The sequence below is a fragment of the Cololabis saira genome, chromosome 6, assembly GCF_033807715.1.
Source record: "Cololabis saira isolate AMF1-May2022 chromosome 6, fColSai1.1, whole genome shotgun sequence".
NCBI classification, from domain to species: domain Eukaryota; kingdom Metazoa; phylum Chordata; class Actinopteri; order Beloniformes; family Belonidae; genus Cololabis; species Cololabis saira.
The window spans coordinates 22874352-22894431 of record NC_084592.1 but is presented as its reverse complement, the minus strand read 5'-3'; the positions used below and the strand labels follow the sequence as shown (position 1 = coordinate 22894431).

At 40.5% G+C, this 20080-nt stretch overlaps 1 protein-coding gene across 1 annotated transcript in view; it reads left to right on the top strand.

Moving 5' to 3' along the window:
* The window catches only part of vwc2l (von Willebrand factor C domain containing 2 like), a 33934-nt gene extending 15861 nt beyond the window's left edge, over positions 1–18073 (top strand). The window contains exons 3-4 of the mRNA XM_061723730.1: positions 7370–7499; positions 14165–18073. Coding sequence (XP_061579714.1) covers positions 7370–7499; positions 14165–14313 — 279 coding nt within the window. The 3' untranslated portion in view covers positions 14314–18073. The remainder of the gene's footprint in view (positions 1–7369; positions 7500–14164) is intronic.
* The last annotated feature ends 2007 nt before the right edge of the window (positions 18074–20080 follow it).

The following is a 20080-nucleotide window of genomic DNA, read 5'->3' as shown; positions in this document are numbered from 1 at the left end:
CTTCCTGAGTCTGGTTCAGCCAGAGGTTTATTCCTGTTAAGGGGGAGTTTTGTATTAATTGAACTACTTTGGAATGAGTTAACTTGTATTGATGAAGCGCCTAGAGATTATATTTGTCATAATATAACTCTATATAAATAAGGCTGATTTGAATCGAATTGAACTGTATTGACCTATATGATGACAGTATTAGTCTTGTTACCTGATTCCTTTGCTTGATTTCATTAAAATGTATTTCAGTATTATAAATGAACGCACCAGGCTTAACTTTGGTCCCTCCACTTCAGCTTGTTGGCTTCATGAAACAGCTTTCTAGTTCTTGACTTTCATTTTCACTTCTTAACACTATCCTGACTCATCAATATACAACACCTTTCAGAAATTCAGTGTGAATTGAAAATGAACATCTTTTAAACACCATTTGAACATTTGAAAGATGCTAAATTTGAATCTTATTGCCAATCATTGTAACTTGAATTCCCTGATGAGAGTTATGGTTGATGATATAATTAAACAAGTCTGGTGTTGTTTAAGGTAGGGTAAGATATTCATTATGATTTCTAGCCCAGAGCACTTTTCTGACTTTCATATTGCCTCGCCATCTACTACATACCAATCTCATGACTACACTGTGAAAAAAAAAAAATTTCATACACATCTCTGGCTCAATAAAATGAAAAGAGAGTTTAGCCAGCCTGCCCTCAAAACCAAGACAAGCATCACTCCAATGAATCACAGACAGGGAGCAGGTTCTCTCTTATATATGAAGTGCAGGAGATAATGGCTCATGTTTTCGTGGGGATCCCTGGGGGAGGGGAGAGGAGCTAACTTTGTTTTGTTGAATTTATTTTTATTTTTTTTCAAATACCAACATAAATGATGTCATCAAGAAATCCCGTACCCTCCCTTTAATGTATTGCTAAAATATATAAGATGTTATTCTTGAACTTTAAGCCTATTGTTCTAGACTCTAAAAAACATATGGGGGTATGCAAAACAGAAATGTACGTCCATTATTACAATAAACAGAAAGTAAGTGAACAGAAATCTCTCAACAAATACTGAGAGGGACATCTGTACTCACAGCAGTTATCATCATGTAAAATATTTTTGACAATGTACATGAGTTTTCAACATTTAATTATCACTCCCAGTGGGATAAAGACTAACTCTCGGGCTGTACTGTAGCTCAATGGTTCATCTGACATGGAAGTGTGCTTATATTTTATCTTTTCATTGCCAGAATTGAACAAATGGGAGTTTTAATGTGTGCAGCTGGACTTCCTAGACAAAGTAGCAGCATGTGGCTTAGCAGACTTTGCCCAAAGGAAACTAACTGATCGGCAACTTCTAGCAACAGCTGTCGCTGTAACTTGGCATTAAATTAAACTTGCACTTTTATTATTCCTCTCTCTGGGAGAATCTGACAGAGCTGGGGACTCTTGTATCTCGGTATTTAAAACAAAACAAAAAAAAAAGGTTTTCTCTTGTTCAAAGTCTGGCTTTCCACTGAATTTGCTTTTGATTTCACAAGGATTGTATTACTCAATGTTTTGTTATGCTTTTTTATATACAGTATGTGCATGTATATATTTATGTGTTTGTGTAAATGAAGAGACAAAATTGCACAAATATAGACATGTTTGACAAAAAAAAAGGGGGGGGGGGGGTTCAATTCAATTCAATTTTATTTATATAGCATCTAATACAACAGATGTTGTCTCTAGATGCTTTCCAGAGATCCAGAACATGAACATAAACATAAACCCCCGAGCAATTATTACATAAACAATGGCAGGAAAAAACTCCCCTAGTGGGAGAAAAGCCTTAAGCCAAACAGTGGCAAGGAAAAACTCCCCTTTAGGAGGGAAGAAACCTTGAGCAGGACCAGGCTCATAAGGGGGGACCCTCCTGCCGAAGGCCAGACTGGGGGAGTCGGGGACGTCAGCAGCACACAGCAGTCATGTGGAAGCAGCAGCGGGATGACCAGAGTGGGGAGGGGGGGCATCAGGAGCACACAGCAGACATCCACGTAGGCAGGTGGAAGCAGCAATGGGATGACCGGGGATGGGGGGGGGACCGGGACCGCATGCCAGAACGCAGCTCCCGATGCTCCGGCCTGCAAACATGCACAAAAGAGAAAAAAGGGGGGCCGGCACAAGAAACTACAAGAACGATGGACAAAAATGATATTTATAATAAATAAAAATGGTAATGGAAAAGAGAGAGAGGGGAAAAGGAGAGGAGAAGAAGGGTGAGAGGCACCGCCCAGCGGATCATGTCGGTGCCCCCCTGCAGCATAAGCCTATAGCAGCATATCTACTGCGAGGCTATATTTGAGACTAACTATTATAGTCTTGTTCTATAGCTGCAACTATGACTACTGACTCTAACACACTAGAGTTAACACTACCTAGAGATTTACCAACACCAGCTAGAGGTTTACTAAACACTAACTATAGTCTTTACTAAACAGAAAGGTTTTAAGTTTAGTTTTAAAGGTGGAGGTGGTGTCAGCCTCCTTAACCCAGATTGGAAGTTGGTTCCATAGTAACGGTGCCTGATAGCAGAACGCCCGCCCTCTAAATCTACATTTAGATACTCTAGGAACTACGAGTAAACCTGCAGAGCGGAGAGCTCTGCCAGGAACATAAGGCACTATCAAATCTTGTAAATAATGCGGAGCTAAGCCGTTTTGGGCTTTATATGCAAGTAATAAAATTTTAAATTGGATTCTGAATTTTACAGGTAGCCGATGGAGCAACGCTAACACTGGAGAGACGTGGTCTCTCCTGCTGATTCCTGTCAGCACTCGTGCTGCTGCATTCTGGATCAGCTGTAGCCTATTCAGCAAATTACTTGGACATCCTGCTAACAACACATTACAGTAATCCAGTCTAGAAGATACAAACACATGAACTAGTTTTTCTGCATCACTCTGCGAGAGGATTTTCCTAATTTTTGCAATATTACTGAGATGGAAAAATGCTATTTTACAAACCTGATTAATATATGGTTTAAATGACAAGTCCTGATCGAAAACAACACCAAGGTTTCTCACAGTTGCACTGGAAGCCATCGCAACACCATCTAATTCCTTCCTAAGATGCTCTGGACCAAGAATGATAACCTCTGTTTTATCTGAATTTAGAAGCAAGAAATCTCCGGACATCCAGTCCTTGATGTCCCTAAGACATGCCTGAAGTTTAACTAACGGTTCTGTTTCATCCGGCTTCATAGACAAATAGAGCTGCGTATCATCAGCATAGCAATGCAAGTGTATGCCGTGATTCTGGATTATACTTCCCATGGGTGCATGTGTAAACTGAACAAGATTGGCCCTAGCACTGAACTCTGCGGAACACCATAAAAGACCCTTGACTGTTCTGAAGAAACCTCATGTACATGAACAAACTGGAACCTGTCAGATAGATATGATTTAAACCAACGTAGAGCTGTCCCTTTAATCCCAACAACATGCTCTACCCTGTGCAGTAAAATGCCATGATCTATAGTGTCAAAAGCAGCACTGAGGTCCAGTAGAACCAATATGGACACTAATCCCTTATCTGAGGCCATAAGGAGGTCATTCGTGACTCGAACCAGTGCTGTCTCTGTGCTATGATGCATTCTGAACCCTGACTGAAAGACTTCAAACAGATCATTTCTATACAAATAGTCACATAACTGGCTTGAAACTGCCTTTTCCAGAATTTTAGATACAAATGGAAGGTTAGAAATTGGCCTATAATTAGCTAAGGTGTCTGGGTCAAGGGAAGGTTTTTTAAGTAAAGGTTTAATTACTGCGACTTTGAAAGTGGTACCTGTGGTACATATCCTAAGCTTAGGGATAGGTTGATTTGGTCTAGTATTGTCGCACCAATAAGAGAAAAAACATTTTTGAATAGTCGAGTCGGGATGGGGTCTGACATACATGGGGTAGACTTAGCTCTATTAACGAGTGAAGTCAGCTCAGGGAGGTCTATAGGATCAAAACAGTATAGAGTCAAGTCAGAGCCTAGGGAAGTCGCTAAAGCTGAAGAAACGCCCACAACCGGCTGGTTGATTTCTTCTCTAATTCTCGTGATTTTACTGTTAAAGAAGCTCATAAAGTCTTCACTACTTAAAGCTGCAGGAATGCACGGCTCCACAGAGTTGTGACTCTTTGTCAGCCTGGCTACAGTGCTGAACAGAAAATGTGGGTTACTTTTGTTATCCTCTATCAACATTGAATAATAAGCTGTTCTGGCTTTGCGAATGGCTTTTTTATATACTATTAGAATATCTTTCCATTCACGATAGGAGTCTACAGACTTACAAGAGTGCCACTTCCTTTCCATTTTACGCACGTTTTGTTTCAACATGCGAATATCTGAATCATACCAGGGAGTTAAGCTCCTGTGGCTAGAAACCCTCCTTTTCAAAGGAGCAACTTCATCTAAAGCTGAGTGCAACAGATCAGTAGTGTTACTAACACAAAAATCAACATCAGAGGTAGAACCCAGGTCACTGGCCTCTATTGCTTTTGTAGAGGCTTCACTATTTTCCACTGTCGCAAGATGAGCAATGGCCTCCTTAAATTTAGCAATAGCTTCATCAGACAAACATCTGCTAAAATAATACCTCCTGCCCTGCACTTCAACATCGACAACATTAAATTCAAACGTTATTAAATAGTGGTCGGATAAAAGGCAGTTTACAGGTGACACCAACAGATCATCAGTTTCAACACTGTAGGTGAGAACGAGATCGAGAGTATGATCAAAACAATGCGTCGGCCCGTCCCCTTTTTTTGAGATACCCATTGATTCTAGAAGAGAATTGAAAGCTAATTTAAGATTATCGCTTTCAACATCCATATGAATATTAAAATCACCCACTATGATGAATTTATCTGTACTGATCAGTAATCCAGAAAGGAAATCTGAAAATTCGGACAAAAACTCTAGATAAGCGCCAGCAGGGGGCCGATACACTACCACTAACACAACTGGCTTCTCTGATTTCCAGCTCGGAAATTTCAGACTAAGCGTGAGGCTTTCAAATGTATTATAATTGGACTTAGGTTCAATTTTTGTTTGGAGACTGGAGTTATAAATTGCTGCGACTCCTCCGCCTCGGCCCGTATTTCTAGGAATGTGATGATTAAAATAACCGGGCGGAGTCGATTCATTCAAACTAACATACTCTTCCTCCTGTAACCATGTTTCTGTTAAGCAGAAAACATCACTCCTACTCTCTGTAATTATATCATTTACTAACAGAGACTTGGAGCTTAACGATCGTATATTTAGTAGTCCGCATCTAATTTTTCAGTCTCTTATTGGTACCAAATGTGCATTGGTTTTAATTTTTACAAGATTATTTTGGTTAACGCCTCTATAACGCCACACCTGGTGAACTTTATCAATTATCTCTTGAATGGACACTCGAGAGTGCTTCAGTGACCTCACCAAGATCCTGAAGACATCCGCAGTCCATCCCTTGGCAGCGCTTTTTTCCATTTGTCAAACGTAATGTATGTCATTTAAACCAAAAATGCTCTTATTTTGGTCTCATCCAGCTCTTCATTTTTCTTTTCCCAAGAACCTCTGAGCTCATTCACTTGATTTTTTTTAACTTGCTGACAGGCAGCAATGTTCTTTTTTTTTTGTGAACAGCAGCTTTCTCCTGGCACCCCTGCTATGAACACCACTTTGACCGAGAAACCTTTAGTTGCTTCAAGGTAACAGTGGGATTCTGTGAGATTTTGTTAAAGATTATGAAATATAGTCCTCTTTGAAAACCTTTGTTAGTTGTCCAGATCATGTTGGGCAACAATTTCCCTTTGTATGATGTTTAACATGCATGTAATGCTCTGCATTGCAACATCTGTTTTCTTGGGATAAATTTGCACAGATGCACATCTTAGTGAAGCTTGGCATCTGTCTTAAATGCCTTTCCCTTTAAATAATCTTTTGTCACTGTAGCAAATGGTTTGGAAATAGCTTTTATAACCAAATGAAAAAAATATATACTTAAAAGAGGAGGTAGTTACTTTTGATCAGCTGTATTGGATCTAGCATGCTTAAATCACACAATTCTGATCAGAAAATTGGACCTCTGTGTCCAACTATCTCTGTATAAAAGGGAAAAGAGAATTGATGATTCACATTAATGGTGATAAAAAAAATTTGATACAGATCATTTAAGCGTGGTAGTATGAACATAGGATAATATGATGAGTGGACTCCCTCCCTGTAGATATGATGAATCATACATGTGGTGATAAGGGAGTCTAAAGTCAGACTTGAGGAATGAAATGGAAATCTTGAGAGAGAAGTTCAAACTGTTACATTCACACCGTGTTATACCCGGCCAACCAGTGTCGAAAGTTTAGGTAAATGGCAGAAACAGAACCAGACTGTGAATACGGCTGAAAGGACAGCTTAAAGTATTGTTTATTTTTATAACATTCTGACACAAATAAAACATTGAAGATGCAATTTCTTTCCAGTCTGCCAAAGTGAATACTTCCACTCATTATGATTTACTCCAAAATAAAACTCAATATAGGTGAGCCACAGTGTCACTCAAACACTAAAAAGCAGGCAGTGTTTTGACACTGGATGGACTGTGATGGATTGAAATACTGACTATTGTAATTTGGGATATCTTGCAGTTATCCATCCAAACCATTTGATCTGGTTTTATGACCTGTTCTTCACACACGTTAGCCTGTCTGTCAAAAGACCGCCAAAGGGGCGATCAAATATTAAACTATTTCGGCCTCTAAGGTTGAGTCCATGTGCCTCGTTCCTGATAGAATGCAGCCTCACTGCTGAGAGAACCTCTAAAGGCTATTTACTATGATGAAAAAAAGAGAAAATATAATATAATGAACAGTTGACCTTTTCCAATTTACAAACAGTTTTGTTTTTTCTACCCCATGTAGTCATGTTAAAGTTCATTTTCTGGTCAAGAGACTTTGTGAGGATAGATACAAGTAAGAGGCAGAAGCACAGAGGGTGGGATAGCCCTAATTTGCATGTTGCAGAGGTTATGGGATAAGCTCATGATTTGTTTCCTTAGGCGGGGCAAAACAGAATGCAGCAAAATCCACAATATCATCAAAATAAAAAACACTTTATAAGCTCTATTTGATAGTTATTCAAGAGATTTACAAAGGTTTTTCAAAGGTAATCATAAGCTGAATTTGTTACAAAGCAAAGATGCTTAAAAGGTTGGGGTTGTAAATAATTCCTTTGTCCCTTGTTAATCAAGAAATGCATATTGAGATTGGCATTTTTGTAAACATGATATGTGCAGGTGAGTTGCAACATGAACACAACTGAATGGTCTGACCCAGATTTCTCCACTCTGCCCACAGCCGTCGCCCTGTGAATGGTGCCGCTGCGAACCAAATAACGAGGTGCACTGCGTGGTGTCCGACTGTGCCGTCCCCGAGTGCGTCAACCCCGTTTATGAACCGGAGCAATGCTGCCCCATCTGTAAAAACGGTAAAAACCTCACCTCCTCTGGAATCCAATGCAAATTTCTCACAAAGTCATTAAATTTTCATTAAACTAGTTACAGCAGGTTTATCTGTGGTCTCACCGTTTGATGGTTGCATCTTCAGAAGACAAGGATGTAATTGATGTTATATGATTAAAATTATTACTGTGGGCCCGTTAGACGCTAATGAGCAGTATGGGTTTTAATTATAAATGACACACTAAGCAGAGTAAACATTAGCCCATTGATTGAAGGCATGGTAGGATGGACTAATGGGTCCTTGGAGGGCTTTTTATCTCCCAGTGCCCTGGTGCCCTTGTCACACAGAGCCAATCCCTAAATTAGAATTATAGGATTCCAATGGTTCATTGACTATTTACAAGGCGCTGTGTGTGGCTTCCCTTTGCCAGAACCAATCCTGAGGGACAGAAGGAGCTTTTTGAGTAAAGTACAGTAACTGCAACACTGCAATGTGAACATGTCAGGGGCAATCAATAGCAAAGAGTGCTTTGGGTGACGTCAGAACCATAGCACATATGAAACATTCAGTTGATGAAGTTTGTGTTTGTGTGGGTGGGTGGGTGGTTGTGTCTGTGTGTTGACACAAGTCCCTTTTTTTCTTTCTTTTTTTTTTACTTCTATTGGATACTTCTTTTATTTCAGACCATCTACACTTGCACAAACACACCTGCAGTAACAGGGCTGCAGAAGCTGCTAAAAGAGAACTAATCCAGGCTGACAGGACACAGTGACACCCTTGGCATTTCAGGGTAGACCTGCTGCCTGCTGTTTTAGGAGCCTCAAGGGTGCACAGTCAGACAAAGGTTTCCAAATAAACCTCTATGCAAGTGGATGGCTGAGAGGGTGATGAGGGGATGCTGCTTAGCTCTCATTTTGACTATGGAAAGATGATAAAACAAACCTGCTTCAGTCATATTTCCATTCAGGGGGAGACGGATATGTATCTTCTTTTTTTTCCTTTTGCAAGTGTGGGTTTCAAACGTTTATGTAGATTCCAAATGCATTGCGTTCAAGGACACAAGAGGGGAAAGCTGATGGGAAACGTGCAACAGTCAAATTGAAAGCACAGTTGTATGCATGTATGTATTTTTTCTACTTGGAGTTTGGAACAAGTTTTTAAATGAATCAAGAGAGTGTGGATAACCAAAGCTTAAATGTCCTCTGGAGGAAGTTTGGTTTTCTGAGACTTTGTTGAAGGTTTCATCACAACTCTTTCTTTCTCAATATTTTGATTCATTAAAAGGCTGTTTTATTGTTGTTATTATTATGACTCAACATTCAGTATAACCCCAAGTGAAAAAAGTGACCTTAAATCTAACGTGCAGGTCACGCACAGGGCTTGAACACCCCCACCATGGACAATGAATGAATGAATGAATGAATGAATGAATGAATGAATGAATGAATGAATGAATGAATGAATGAATGAATGAATGAATGAATGAATGAATGAATGAATGAAGATTTTTTGAATGGAGAATTATCTTCTAATTTGCATTTCATCACCATCCAAAATAGCCAGCCGTTTGGGCAAAAGTAACACTCAATCTCTCGCCGTTGAACGAATTCCTTCTTCAAGAATGTGATTCATCATGTGGCAAAAGATAATGGCTGTTCTCCTTCATTTCAGACGAAATCTGGAGCAAGCAGAAACAAAATTGGAAGGTTGTTAAAGGAAAACATACAGGTGGACCAAAGAAGTCATCAAAGAAGCCATATTGCTTTGAGAAAACTCAAAGCAATATGGCAGGAAGGCACAACAAAAGAAATGAAAAACAAATGGGCAGAAAGAAAATCCATGTTTGCGACCAAACTGTATGAAATTGCCTGAAGGACCTGAGATTTATCGAGAAAAGAGCCCAACTCAAACCATCATCAATATCTAAACGGGAGACAGTGAGGTTGGTGGGCTCAAAAGAGAGGCAGTCGTGTACTGTGAAAGATTGGAAGATAGTGATATTCTGTGATAAATAATGAATACGGACAGGGCAGGGAGATTATCCAGAAACCTTTGTTTGGTGCAAATACAATGAAGCATAAAGCATAAAGACGACTGCCAAGCACATTTCAGCTGCCACGAGGCTATGATGTTGCTTTTCAGGTGAAATGGTATATTAAGTACATTAACTTTACAGAATGCATGTGCATAGAAACAATTTCTCCTCCCATCACATGAAAGCAGGTTTGGTAATGAGTATGCCATTTTTTTTATTTCATATCTTAGGGGGTTTTGATCTATATATCCCAGTTGGCAAGAGCAGTTTGATCTCACACATGATTCTAACCACTGCCTTGAGAAAGTGCTTTATGTAAAGTGAATATAAAATATAACTTAAGCTCCCATTTCCCACTCTGTGTGACTGTTATTCACCGTACTGCCTGGACAAAAATGTTTAGAGATCAGTTCAATACTCAGAGACGATGATTTCCTTTCGTTTTTTTTCTTTCAAAGTAGTTGCAAATACATTAAAGCACTCTGCAGTTATGTAGCTGAAGGCTGATAGAGATTACTCCCCACGTAGGATTCTTTTGCTTTGGTTGTTGTTTTTATGTGAAAGAACTTCCCAACTTACACAAACTTTGATAAAAACTTACCATCTATCTGCAATAATTGATCACCTCCCTTATGTAGCCCAGTTTTAGCAAGAGGACGGTAATGAGAGTCGGATAAGCAGGATCAACTCTGCAGCTCTCCATACAGCAAGTCAAACTGCATGGTGGATTTCATGTTAAATTATGTTTGCAAGCTGAGAACTTGCTGGCAAAGGGCACTTATCTTGTTTACTAGTACCTCTCCAACGAGAAGACTTGCTTAACAGAAAGCTCTCCACAGTTTCACAAACGTAAACGTGTGCCTGGGAGCACATGCTGACAATTAGGACTACTGGCAAAAGAAGTCGAGCCTGTCACTGACACAAAAAAAAAAAAAGGACTCTTACTTTGACATGGATCAGTGCTTCAGAGTTTCTGGTTAGAGGATCCATTCTTCCTCTATTGGACAGGTTCCAAATGTTTATGTCTTCAACAATTAAGACTGAAAATAAATAAATGAATGGCCATTCTCAAAGCCACAATAATTCTTTTAATCTCTAGAAACCTGTCCAAACACTTTATAGGTGTACAATTCTTCCATTTAAACAAAAACAACCGACCTGTAATTGTAACTGCAGTTCATTTCTTGTTATGCATCGTAAAAATCTGAATGAATATTGATAACAGCAGAACTTATACTTGTACCATTCAAGTGTGGGTTCTGCGGATGTCCAGCTGAGTCTTTACTGGGAAGAACATGCAGACACTTGACACTCTTTCTCATAACTTTTTACGAGTCACAGCATGCCTGCTGAACCGCCGTCACGTCCTACTACTTCAAACACTCCTCTAAACTTCTGCTCATCTAACAAATTTAAAGCTCCAATTAAAACTCCCATCACAGTTTCCAGAACTGCATTTTAAGCAATCTGCATTAAATATGAGCTGAAGCGGAATCTCTGAACTGATGAACACGAGACCAACAAAAGTGCATTGCAACTTTGCATATCACAACATTTGATGTAAAAGGAGAGCAGACTAGTTGCATCCATGCATAACCCAGCCTCTTCATGAAGTATCAACAAGACCATGGGTGGTGGTTGTGTTTTGGATTGTGTCACATTCAGGGTCGCCCGCTTTTGTGATTCAAAATAGGCTTTTGGCGGCGGCACCTCTGGCAGAGCCTCGACCGTTTACTTGTGCTAGAAGATCGCAGCCCAAAATGTGTTTTTTTGAGCTCATGCTTGGCACGCTAATTTTTTTTTGTGGCTGCTTTGGTCTAGAGATGAAGAAGAAGCTTATCCTACACGGATTAGTATATTCCTATTGGATTATTCACATTAGACACAGTTTTGTGCTAAAGGAGCTGCTGAATTTGCAGAAGAACTACTTAGAGGGAGGTTCTTCTACATCTCCATACTGCGATCAGCTCTGTGGCGTACAATTGAAAACCCCAGTTACATTTATTCTGAAATTATTAAAGAAATTTGTGCCTTAATTATTGATGGCAGAGAAATATTACTCTGGAAGATTTTTTAAAAGATAAATAGATAGGTCGACCCAATTACTGAGCAAGTTATCCAAGTGTGCCGTATACTCAATAATTGCTAAAATGTGTAATATATGAATTTACAAATCACCAAATGGAGCCAAGATAGAATAATGTAAATAAATGGGCTGTGTTTGCATAGTAAAGTCAAGATGTGCTGCTGAAGCGGAAAGAAAAGTGGGTTTTCAGCTGTGTTTTAGAATAATTAAGGGTGAAACTGTCAGCTGTTGCACAGAAAAGGCTCCGTCACCTCTTTTTTTTGTCTTTTTGAAGCTTGGATCTAAGATTGACCTGAAGCAATTGGTTTGCGAACCTCAGAGTTTTTTCTACACTGCATGTAACTCGAGGATGCCTTTTAGATCATCTTCATTTCTTCCTGAAAACATCATCAGAGAGCAGAAAGCAGCACATAAGAGGAGTCGGCCGGTGGGAGTACTTATCACTGAGCCCCACATTCTTTGAGTCCACTTGATTCAGCTCTAATCATTATTATGAATTACATACTATAAATTCACAGAGCGCTATGTAATTATATAATTCTCATGATAATGAACGGCAGTCTGAGAATGCCCAGTGTTTCCTCAGTTTAATAGGATTATTCCATTTATGGATCTGACATCTTTATCTGTATGGAAGCTGGGTTTTTTTTTGTGACAAAAATATATATCATGAATGAATGAATGAATGAATGAATGAATGAATGAATGAATGAATATGTGTTGATGTTACAAAATGGGACTTTCAAATGCGCAAAGATGGTTTTGAAATGACTAAAATGTATTCTCGCTCTCTGAAATGTGATTAGCTAGGATGAACTGATCACACGCGAACGCACGTCCGTCACCATGATGGGAAGCTGAATCTGCATCTGTCTTGTTCATGACCCGTCACGCTCGTCCATCATCAACTCAGTTTGTCCCGTAACCTGTGCCAGCTGTCCAGAGTCAAATCAATGAGAGTTAAGTCTTGGCAAGCACTTTCGGTGTCTCCTCTAAGCTCAGATCAAAGGGTTTCTATCAAATGGAAATAAAAGACGGGCCTCATCTTCGCTGGGGCAAAAGACGGGGATGCCCCGTCACCAGTGCTTCCCTTTGTTTATGCCTATGAATGTAAAAAATGTCAGCCTTCGACATTTAGGTCAGTGGGACTATGTTTGAGATGTCTGAAAATGGCCATAATAAACATTTACGTGACTTTTTTATTGCAGATACAGGTGTCTCTGACATTAATGATGACTTTGTTGTGTCTAAGTGACAGTGAGGCGGTGAGACGATGAACCATGATCTTAAAAACTTGAAAGCCCTACAGAGAATTTGGCCATTATGTAATCAATAACACCTGTGTTTTCCCTATTTGACAGATCAAAAAGTTTATTTGTTCAAAACGCAGTAACTGTAATTGAGTTTTTCTGATTTGCAGCCACTAGGCCGGCAGAAGACGTTTTGGTCGACTGCCGTTTATGCTCCCTGCGCTAAGTTATCCCACACTCAATCACTTTCACTGGGACACAAAAATGTCTGTGACTGGAGACCGTGGAGGCTACTGTGTCTTCAAGAGTTATGGGACACATGAGTTTTTATGACAAGTTGTAGAGGAGTCTTGAATCCGGCAGGTTTTACAGAGCTGAACACTGAGAGCAACCTCAAGTCACCGTCACACCAATTGAGCCGCTGATTGCTTCGTTTAAATGAATAAAACCGAAACAATTCCCGGCTCCTTCGTCTGAAAAAAGGCTGGGGAAAACGATTGCACAGCCTCAAATCTTCCGGGGGCACAAAAGAGACAAATTAGCTTGAATAATGTCAGCTGGTGTTTACAACTAACAGCACTGCATCCTTGCAAAAGGTGGCAGCTTTCTTCGGCCTCCTTGGGAAACAGATCGTACAGTGCGCCCGTGGCTGATCTGCTTTCTATCGGCTGAGATTATCAAAAACACGTGTGTGATTTGTGTTCCAGTGATACACAAACACACAGTGGAGTTTAAGGATTTTTATCAACATGAAGGGATCCACAAAGGTAAATCCTACAGGGCTTAGAGGATAAATAAGATGTCAAAATTAATCTGAGTATTTCCTTAGTGTGGAATGAGTGTCTGTGTGTGTGTGACTGTTTTTTGGAAAGGAACTGTAAGGAATTGCTAAGGAGTTCTGTGGCCTTTTCATACAGAAGTGAAGTGATTAACACCATCCTCCCTATGCCCTCTCAAAGCAGCTTTCTCTCTCTTCATCTATCTCTTTCCCTCTCCTGCACTCCATCCTCTGTACTGCCAAGCCAGCTCCTGGCAGGCTTCTCTGCTCGCGGCGCATTAGGATGCAAAGCGCTCCATGTCGAGGGAGAAGGGGAGACTAACAAAAGCGCTTTAGTGTTGCAAAAACAAGCCCATCGGTGCATGCCTGTGAAAAGATCTGCACGTCTGCTCCTACTCCCCTAACTCCCTGCAGCTCTCTGCATCACTCCACCACCCCTTTGCAAAAGAGAGGCTCTCGGGAGAGGCACATCTATTTCTTGTCGTTCTCATTCCTTCTTTCCTGTCTCTCCACCCTTCTTCCCTCCCTTCCCATGCGGCAGGTCCAAATTGCTTTGCTGGAACAACGATCATCCCAGCCGGAATTGAAGTGAAGGTGGACGACTGCACCATCTGCCGCTGCCACAACGGAGACTGGTGGAAGCCGGCGCAGTGCTTGCGTCGGGAGTGCCTCAACGGCCAGTTTTCATAGAGGGACTTCACGGGGGATGGTGGATAAGCTCAGGCAAGGCTCTGCCTATACTGCGCCATTTTGTATGATTGACAGGGCAGGAGCACAATTCCTTATAAAAAAAAGAAACAAAAGAGGAAAAAAAAAGAGAGAGAATCGAAGAAATGCTCTCACAAGCTTCACACAAATAGAAATTCAGCCAACGAGATGATGATGGAACTTGTCTCACGGCTGTTTCCACCCTCCAGTTTTACTCGTCCTATATATTTTCAAAAAGTTGACTCGCTTGACTCGCTGCTCTAACACAGAAAGTTTCTAAGCTCCTTCAACTCTTTCCTAGCCACTGGCAATGTTGAATTGCTCATTTCTGTATGTATGTCGCCTGTTTGTTGTATGCGTCTGTCACAACCATGCAGGTGTTGTAAAGGTCCAACAGCAGAAGGAAAAAAAAAAACAAACGAAAGCACACTTTACAGAGCTCCTTCTTTTCCTTGGTTACGCTGGGATTGACACTGCAAACTCACAACTTCACTCTTAAGAGCTTGTTTACAAAATGCACATTACTTATTGTTTGTCTTGAATAGGTTTTAATCACTGTGGCTCTCTTCTATGCTTCTATTCCTTACATGATGCTACTGCCGAATTTCATAACATTTCACAGGCTGCAATGAACCAATTATGTTTTTTTTTTCTGTCTTTAATCAGTAACTACTCCAACTCTTGCGGGGAGCAGGAATTATATCAAAAGTAAAACTCTGTGCAACCCTTTCCAGACCAAATGGTTTTATTGTTTATTCTCCAAGCTCCATGTCCTCCACTAACTAACTGCTTGAACTTGTTATCAAAGCAGTTTGCCAGCCAAGAGCAGCCCGCTTTAATTTCCTTAATCAGGAGTATTCTGTGATAAATCCTCCAGCTGGGTGCTTGGCGCTCCTGCAGCCTGCATGCTGGGCACATTTAACAAGAACCAGCAGACAAGAGGAGGGTATCTGCATATGACTAAACGCCTTTTAAGCAGCGTTTGCAAGTATAACGTCCACGTGAAGATGCACGGGGACACAAGCGACTCATCCACACTCACTGGGGAACTTGAATAAACACCTTAAATGAGGCTGGGTAAAACACAAAGCTATATACGCTGCAGATTATGTAACGGCTTTAGCCCCGCCGGCCCCTCCTGAACATGTCAGATTGTCTCAGCCATGTGGCGGAGCAATGGCCAGGGCTACAACACACAGACGAGCTAATGTACTACCGGTTTTTTTCAGGCCAAAGACGTTGTCAAGTGATCCAGTCTGAAACAAAAAAAAAACAACCAGGCCCCAAAACACAGATTTTTATGTTGTTCGGGGGGGAGGGTGATGAATACTAGTCATTATTTCCAAAGGTGAATCTCCGTTAGCTCAAGCCATCCGTCACTAGAATGTTTTCCATTTCCAGAAAATCTGTTCCCGTTACCCTTACAGACCCATTCGGTGATGGATGGGCTGCTTAATAGCAGCTTCCAGCACTTTGTAATGAGACAGATATGAACATAGGATAAAGACCAACGACTAAAGAGCCGGATTACCTTAAAAAGCACCAAAAATCCTTTTGGAACGACGTCATTGTCTTCAAAGTCTCCTGCACAGCTGCAACATGGGAAATCAAAGAAAAAGGCGTTTTGGTGAAGTTGAGTCTTTTCAGCCACAATCTAGGTTACATTATTTTCATCATTAAGCTGCAGTGATTTAGTATCGTTCAGTTTGCAAAGACAGACCATTTATCTGGCTTGAGTTCTGCAGGCTCATAAAACAAAACGGACATGAATGGTTTATCCCTCGCAACCGTGGTCGTGCAGACATTTTTAAAAATCTTTTTAGGGGATTCATTCATCACGAGTACTTTAAATGCCACATAATTATTTAGCTTGTACACGTAGACACATGAAGACAAAGGAAATTAGAAGCAGTTCAGTGGATCACTGCTGAGTCAGGCTGAAGTTAGAGTGCCAGTTGACGGGGCTCAAAGGCACTGCTGCCACCACAGATGCCTTATTGCTACTGTTCCTGATGAGATTCACAATGCATGGCCTTTGGCATCACACAGAATGAACAGCCCAGGCTGCTTTAAGAGCTAATTTGCTTCACTTCCCTGTGCAATGGTTTAATCCCGTATTACCCAAAACTATTCGTTGTTTAAATCCTTCAACATCCCAGTAACAGCTGGTGGGCTCCACGAGAGTACAAGAGCAGGTACAGCTCCTTCTCCTTTAGTGTTGGGACTACAAAAAAAAAAAAAAAACAGGGTGGCAATATGTGAGAGGTAAAGGAGAAACAATTCAAGTGTCAGATTTCAAACTTAAGCAACTCGATTAATGTGACATTGTTTTTTATTGTAATGATGGACTCTTCTGCTTTGCATTTAGGAATCGAACCCGTGTAGCACTGGCTCGGTAGACAGTTCAACTGTTAACCAGGATGATAATACACTCAAATCTGGCGGTAGTTAAAGAAAGCCGTGTAAAAAAATAAATAAAGAAATTGGGTTCACTGCAGCAGAGCAGATGCAGGCATGCAGCAGGACTGCACTCGTGCATATGATGCTCTGCACTTCAAGTAAGTGCACACGAAACAGAGCGACTCCAAAAGCTCTCATCGAGAACCAAGCAGGGCGGATTTGAAACACGGATGCGTTAACACAGTTGTAGGCTGCGTGCCATTTGAAAGAAGAGTCTGCTTTTAAAAAAACACGGGAGGTGTCAATGCGGTACAGAACTGCTGCACTGCACTGCGTGCATCTCCGTCTCCTCCTGAGCAAATCAAAGGGAATTACATTTTCAAGTACAGACGAGCTGTGCAGTCTCTTTGTGTGTGTTTAGCAAGGAAACTTGAGTCTTTCTGTCCGTCTGTGAATGTCTACTCTAACGGCGCCATTGTCCTCAGCACCCTCATGAAAACCTCTGGCTTGTAGTAGTTGGGCATTTTGTACAGATGCACCATTTTGCTTTATCCACGAGACACCGACTCACTGTAGCTGGAAATTATGGAAGATTGTTTTTCCTTTCCTCTTCTTATGATTTTTTTTTCAGCAACTAAACTGTTACATAACGTGTGCCTGAAAACCAACACAGATGTGGTGAAGGAAGAGAGAAACACTGTTATTATACAATCAATTGTATTATTGTTCTTTTTTCGGGGGGCGGGGGGGCACCAAGGGTTGGTTAATGTGGGACTCAAATATGACATTAAAATTTGAGTTTTCAATCACGAGCACCTTTTGATTGTATGTGGATTCACACAAGTTTAACCTGAGCTGAACAACAAAGGGTCCAAATTTCCAGAGAAACCCTTGGTGCTCCAAATGTTGTTCATATGTAAATATCTTTAAACGTCAAATGTGTATTATGAAACGAGGTGGAGTTTAAAAAAAAAACAAATGGATATCAGAAATAAGATAATGTGTATTCTTCATTGAGACAAACATATTTTGTTAAATACACTTGGAAATAAGTGTCATTCAGCAAAAATTGTTTTTTTGTATTTATTTTATTTATTGCTTAATTTTTCTCCTGAGAAGGTTGGAGAGTGGGTAACTTTAAGTGACATTGAAACGCACCAAAAACAACTCCAAAGGGGAAAAAAAAAAAAGTAAATGGATAACAAACGTTGAGGAATTTGCTGGATAAAGCTTCTGACGTTTTCTCTGACTTCTGTCATAAAAAGAAGAAGCACCAATTCTCTGAACGGAGTCCCAACAAAAGCCTGGGTTTTGAGTCTATAAGAAGAACACTTCAGAATAAAATAAAAGCACAATATTTTCCTGGCTCGTGGTTGTGTGAGAAGAGAAATAGGACGACCCTGGCCTTTAATGGTTTGGTAATTTTCTCCAAGTTCAAGGTCATTACTCAGGTTCCTCCCGTCCTCCCGTTCCATTACAAGTCAGTCCGGCCTTCCTTCTCCACCACCCTGCTAATTGCCTTCTCCCACCTCCTACTGTGGACATGAAAAGGGGCTGATTTTATGCAGCACATAGCAATCAATAGCAATTAGGTGCATCCCTGACTAATCCTGTTGGAAATGGCATCTCGGGAGAAGGCCAGTGGAGGACCTCTGAAAGTACACATACCTGGGAGGAAAAAAAAGTTTTGCTTTTTCCCTCGCAGCGTTTGCCAGCGCAGTGACGGAACAATTAATTGCTTTGTTTTCCTGTTCTACACTTAATATTGACTTTCCATCACTCTATTTCTGGGAGCCACTGTCTGCTTTTGTATCAAACAGACTTTTTCAATTAGATAATTATCTCTTTCTGGTAAACCCATGCATATTATGGAAGGTAATTCCGCCTTAAAAACAGCTCATTAGAGATTGCAGCACATGACAAATTGATTTTGGTGTCACGCATGCCAGAAAACAAACCGTCCGGCGGGCTAGGAACTTGTGCAACAGATGAAAGCGTCCAAAGTGAGTTGGAGATAGACCGCGGGGCGGCCGGTGTGTTGGAGTGTTGTTGTGAAGAGGCAGCAAATTACAACCTAATTCAATCTAATTTCAATCAATCCGACCCCCAGCCGCCACCTGGAGCCGTGAATTTTCCTTTTGAGAGCAGCTCAGCTCACCTGTGGAGATGGTTTGAGATGTCTGGGGTGTTGTTGCTCCGTCACATCAAACGGCTGCTCAGTCAGGGTGGCTCAGGCCTTCTCATTAGGATTATACCCCAACACCTCCCTGCGGAGGTTTCCCAGTGAGCAGCAACTTGGTAAGTACTGTGACGTGGAAGCCAGCTAACTTGGTGGGATTGTAAAGCACGTACAGTCCGGTGTGGAAATGTCAAACTTTCCCAAGGAATAGCCGAAGGGCATTAATGATGCAAGAGACATCTGCACTACCTACCGTAGCCCGGAGCCACTGTGACCCTTCCCTGCAAACCCGGCAGAGGATTGATGGAGGAATGAACAGTGTTCCCACCAATAAGGGGGAACACTGCAGGGGGCTCAGGAGCATGAAGTTACAAGTTACAGATCAGTTTGAAAAGTCCTGAGGACAAATTGCACGACTAGTAATTTGTTATATAATCTGCTGCTTTTCAAAATACTGAATCTAAAGTACTTTTGGATGAATTAAAAAACTAACAATCGCAGATGTCCATTAACACTGCTTGGACAACAGGAAACATTCCTAAAGCAAATAGTTATTTTTTTGTACAGCTGGTCAAATAAAATGATCCGAACAAAAGCACAGAATGAGAATAATCCTTTAATCCACAAAGTGTTCTCAAATGTTGTCTCAGGTCATTATAGTATTCTTATTTCTGTTTTAAAGCTGTTCATGTAACCCCAACGACGTGTTGTTAATCACGTCCTACTCAGCCTCAGTTATCAGTCATGTTGCACACGTCTTTTTTCATATTTCTTTTGTCTTTGTTTCAGTTAGTCTTGGGACATTTTCTTCCTCACAAATCCTGTTTTAGCGTAAGGTACAGTTATCCAACTTCACACAACAAATATATACAAAGAAAACAGGAAAAATAAGACAATAGATATTTCTAATTTCTGACCAAAAAAAAAAACAACTTGAGAAGAAAAAAAAAGAAAGAAAAAAAGTGTAGATGTGCACTTTAATTTTATCTTTAAAGCACTAACAGCACAACATTTAACTTTATTTATTGTTTTGTTTTTTTGAATACAATATGTACTTTCATTTGTAGTCAACTTGATAATTAAAGGTGTAAAAAAAAAAAAAAAAAAAGACCATGATTAAGGATATACCAAAACTTGGTGCAAAATAATGATTCTGCATTGTTTTAATAA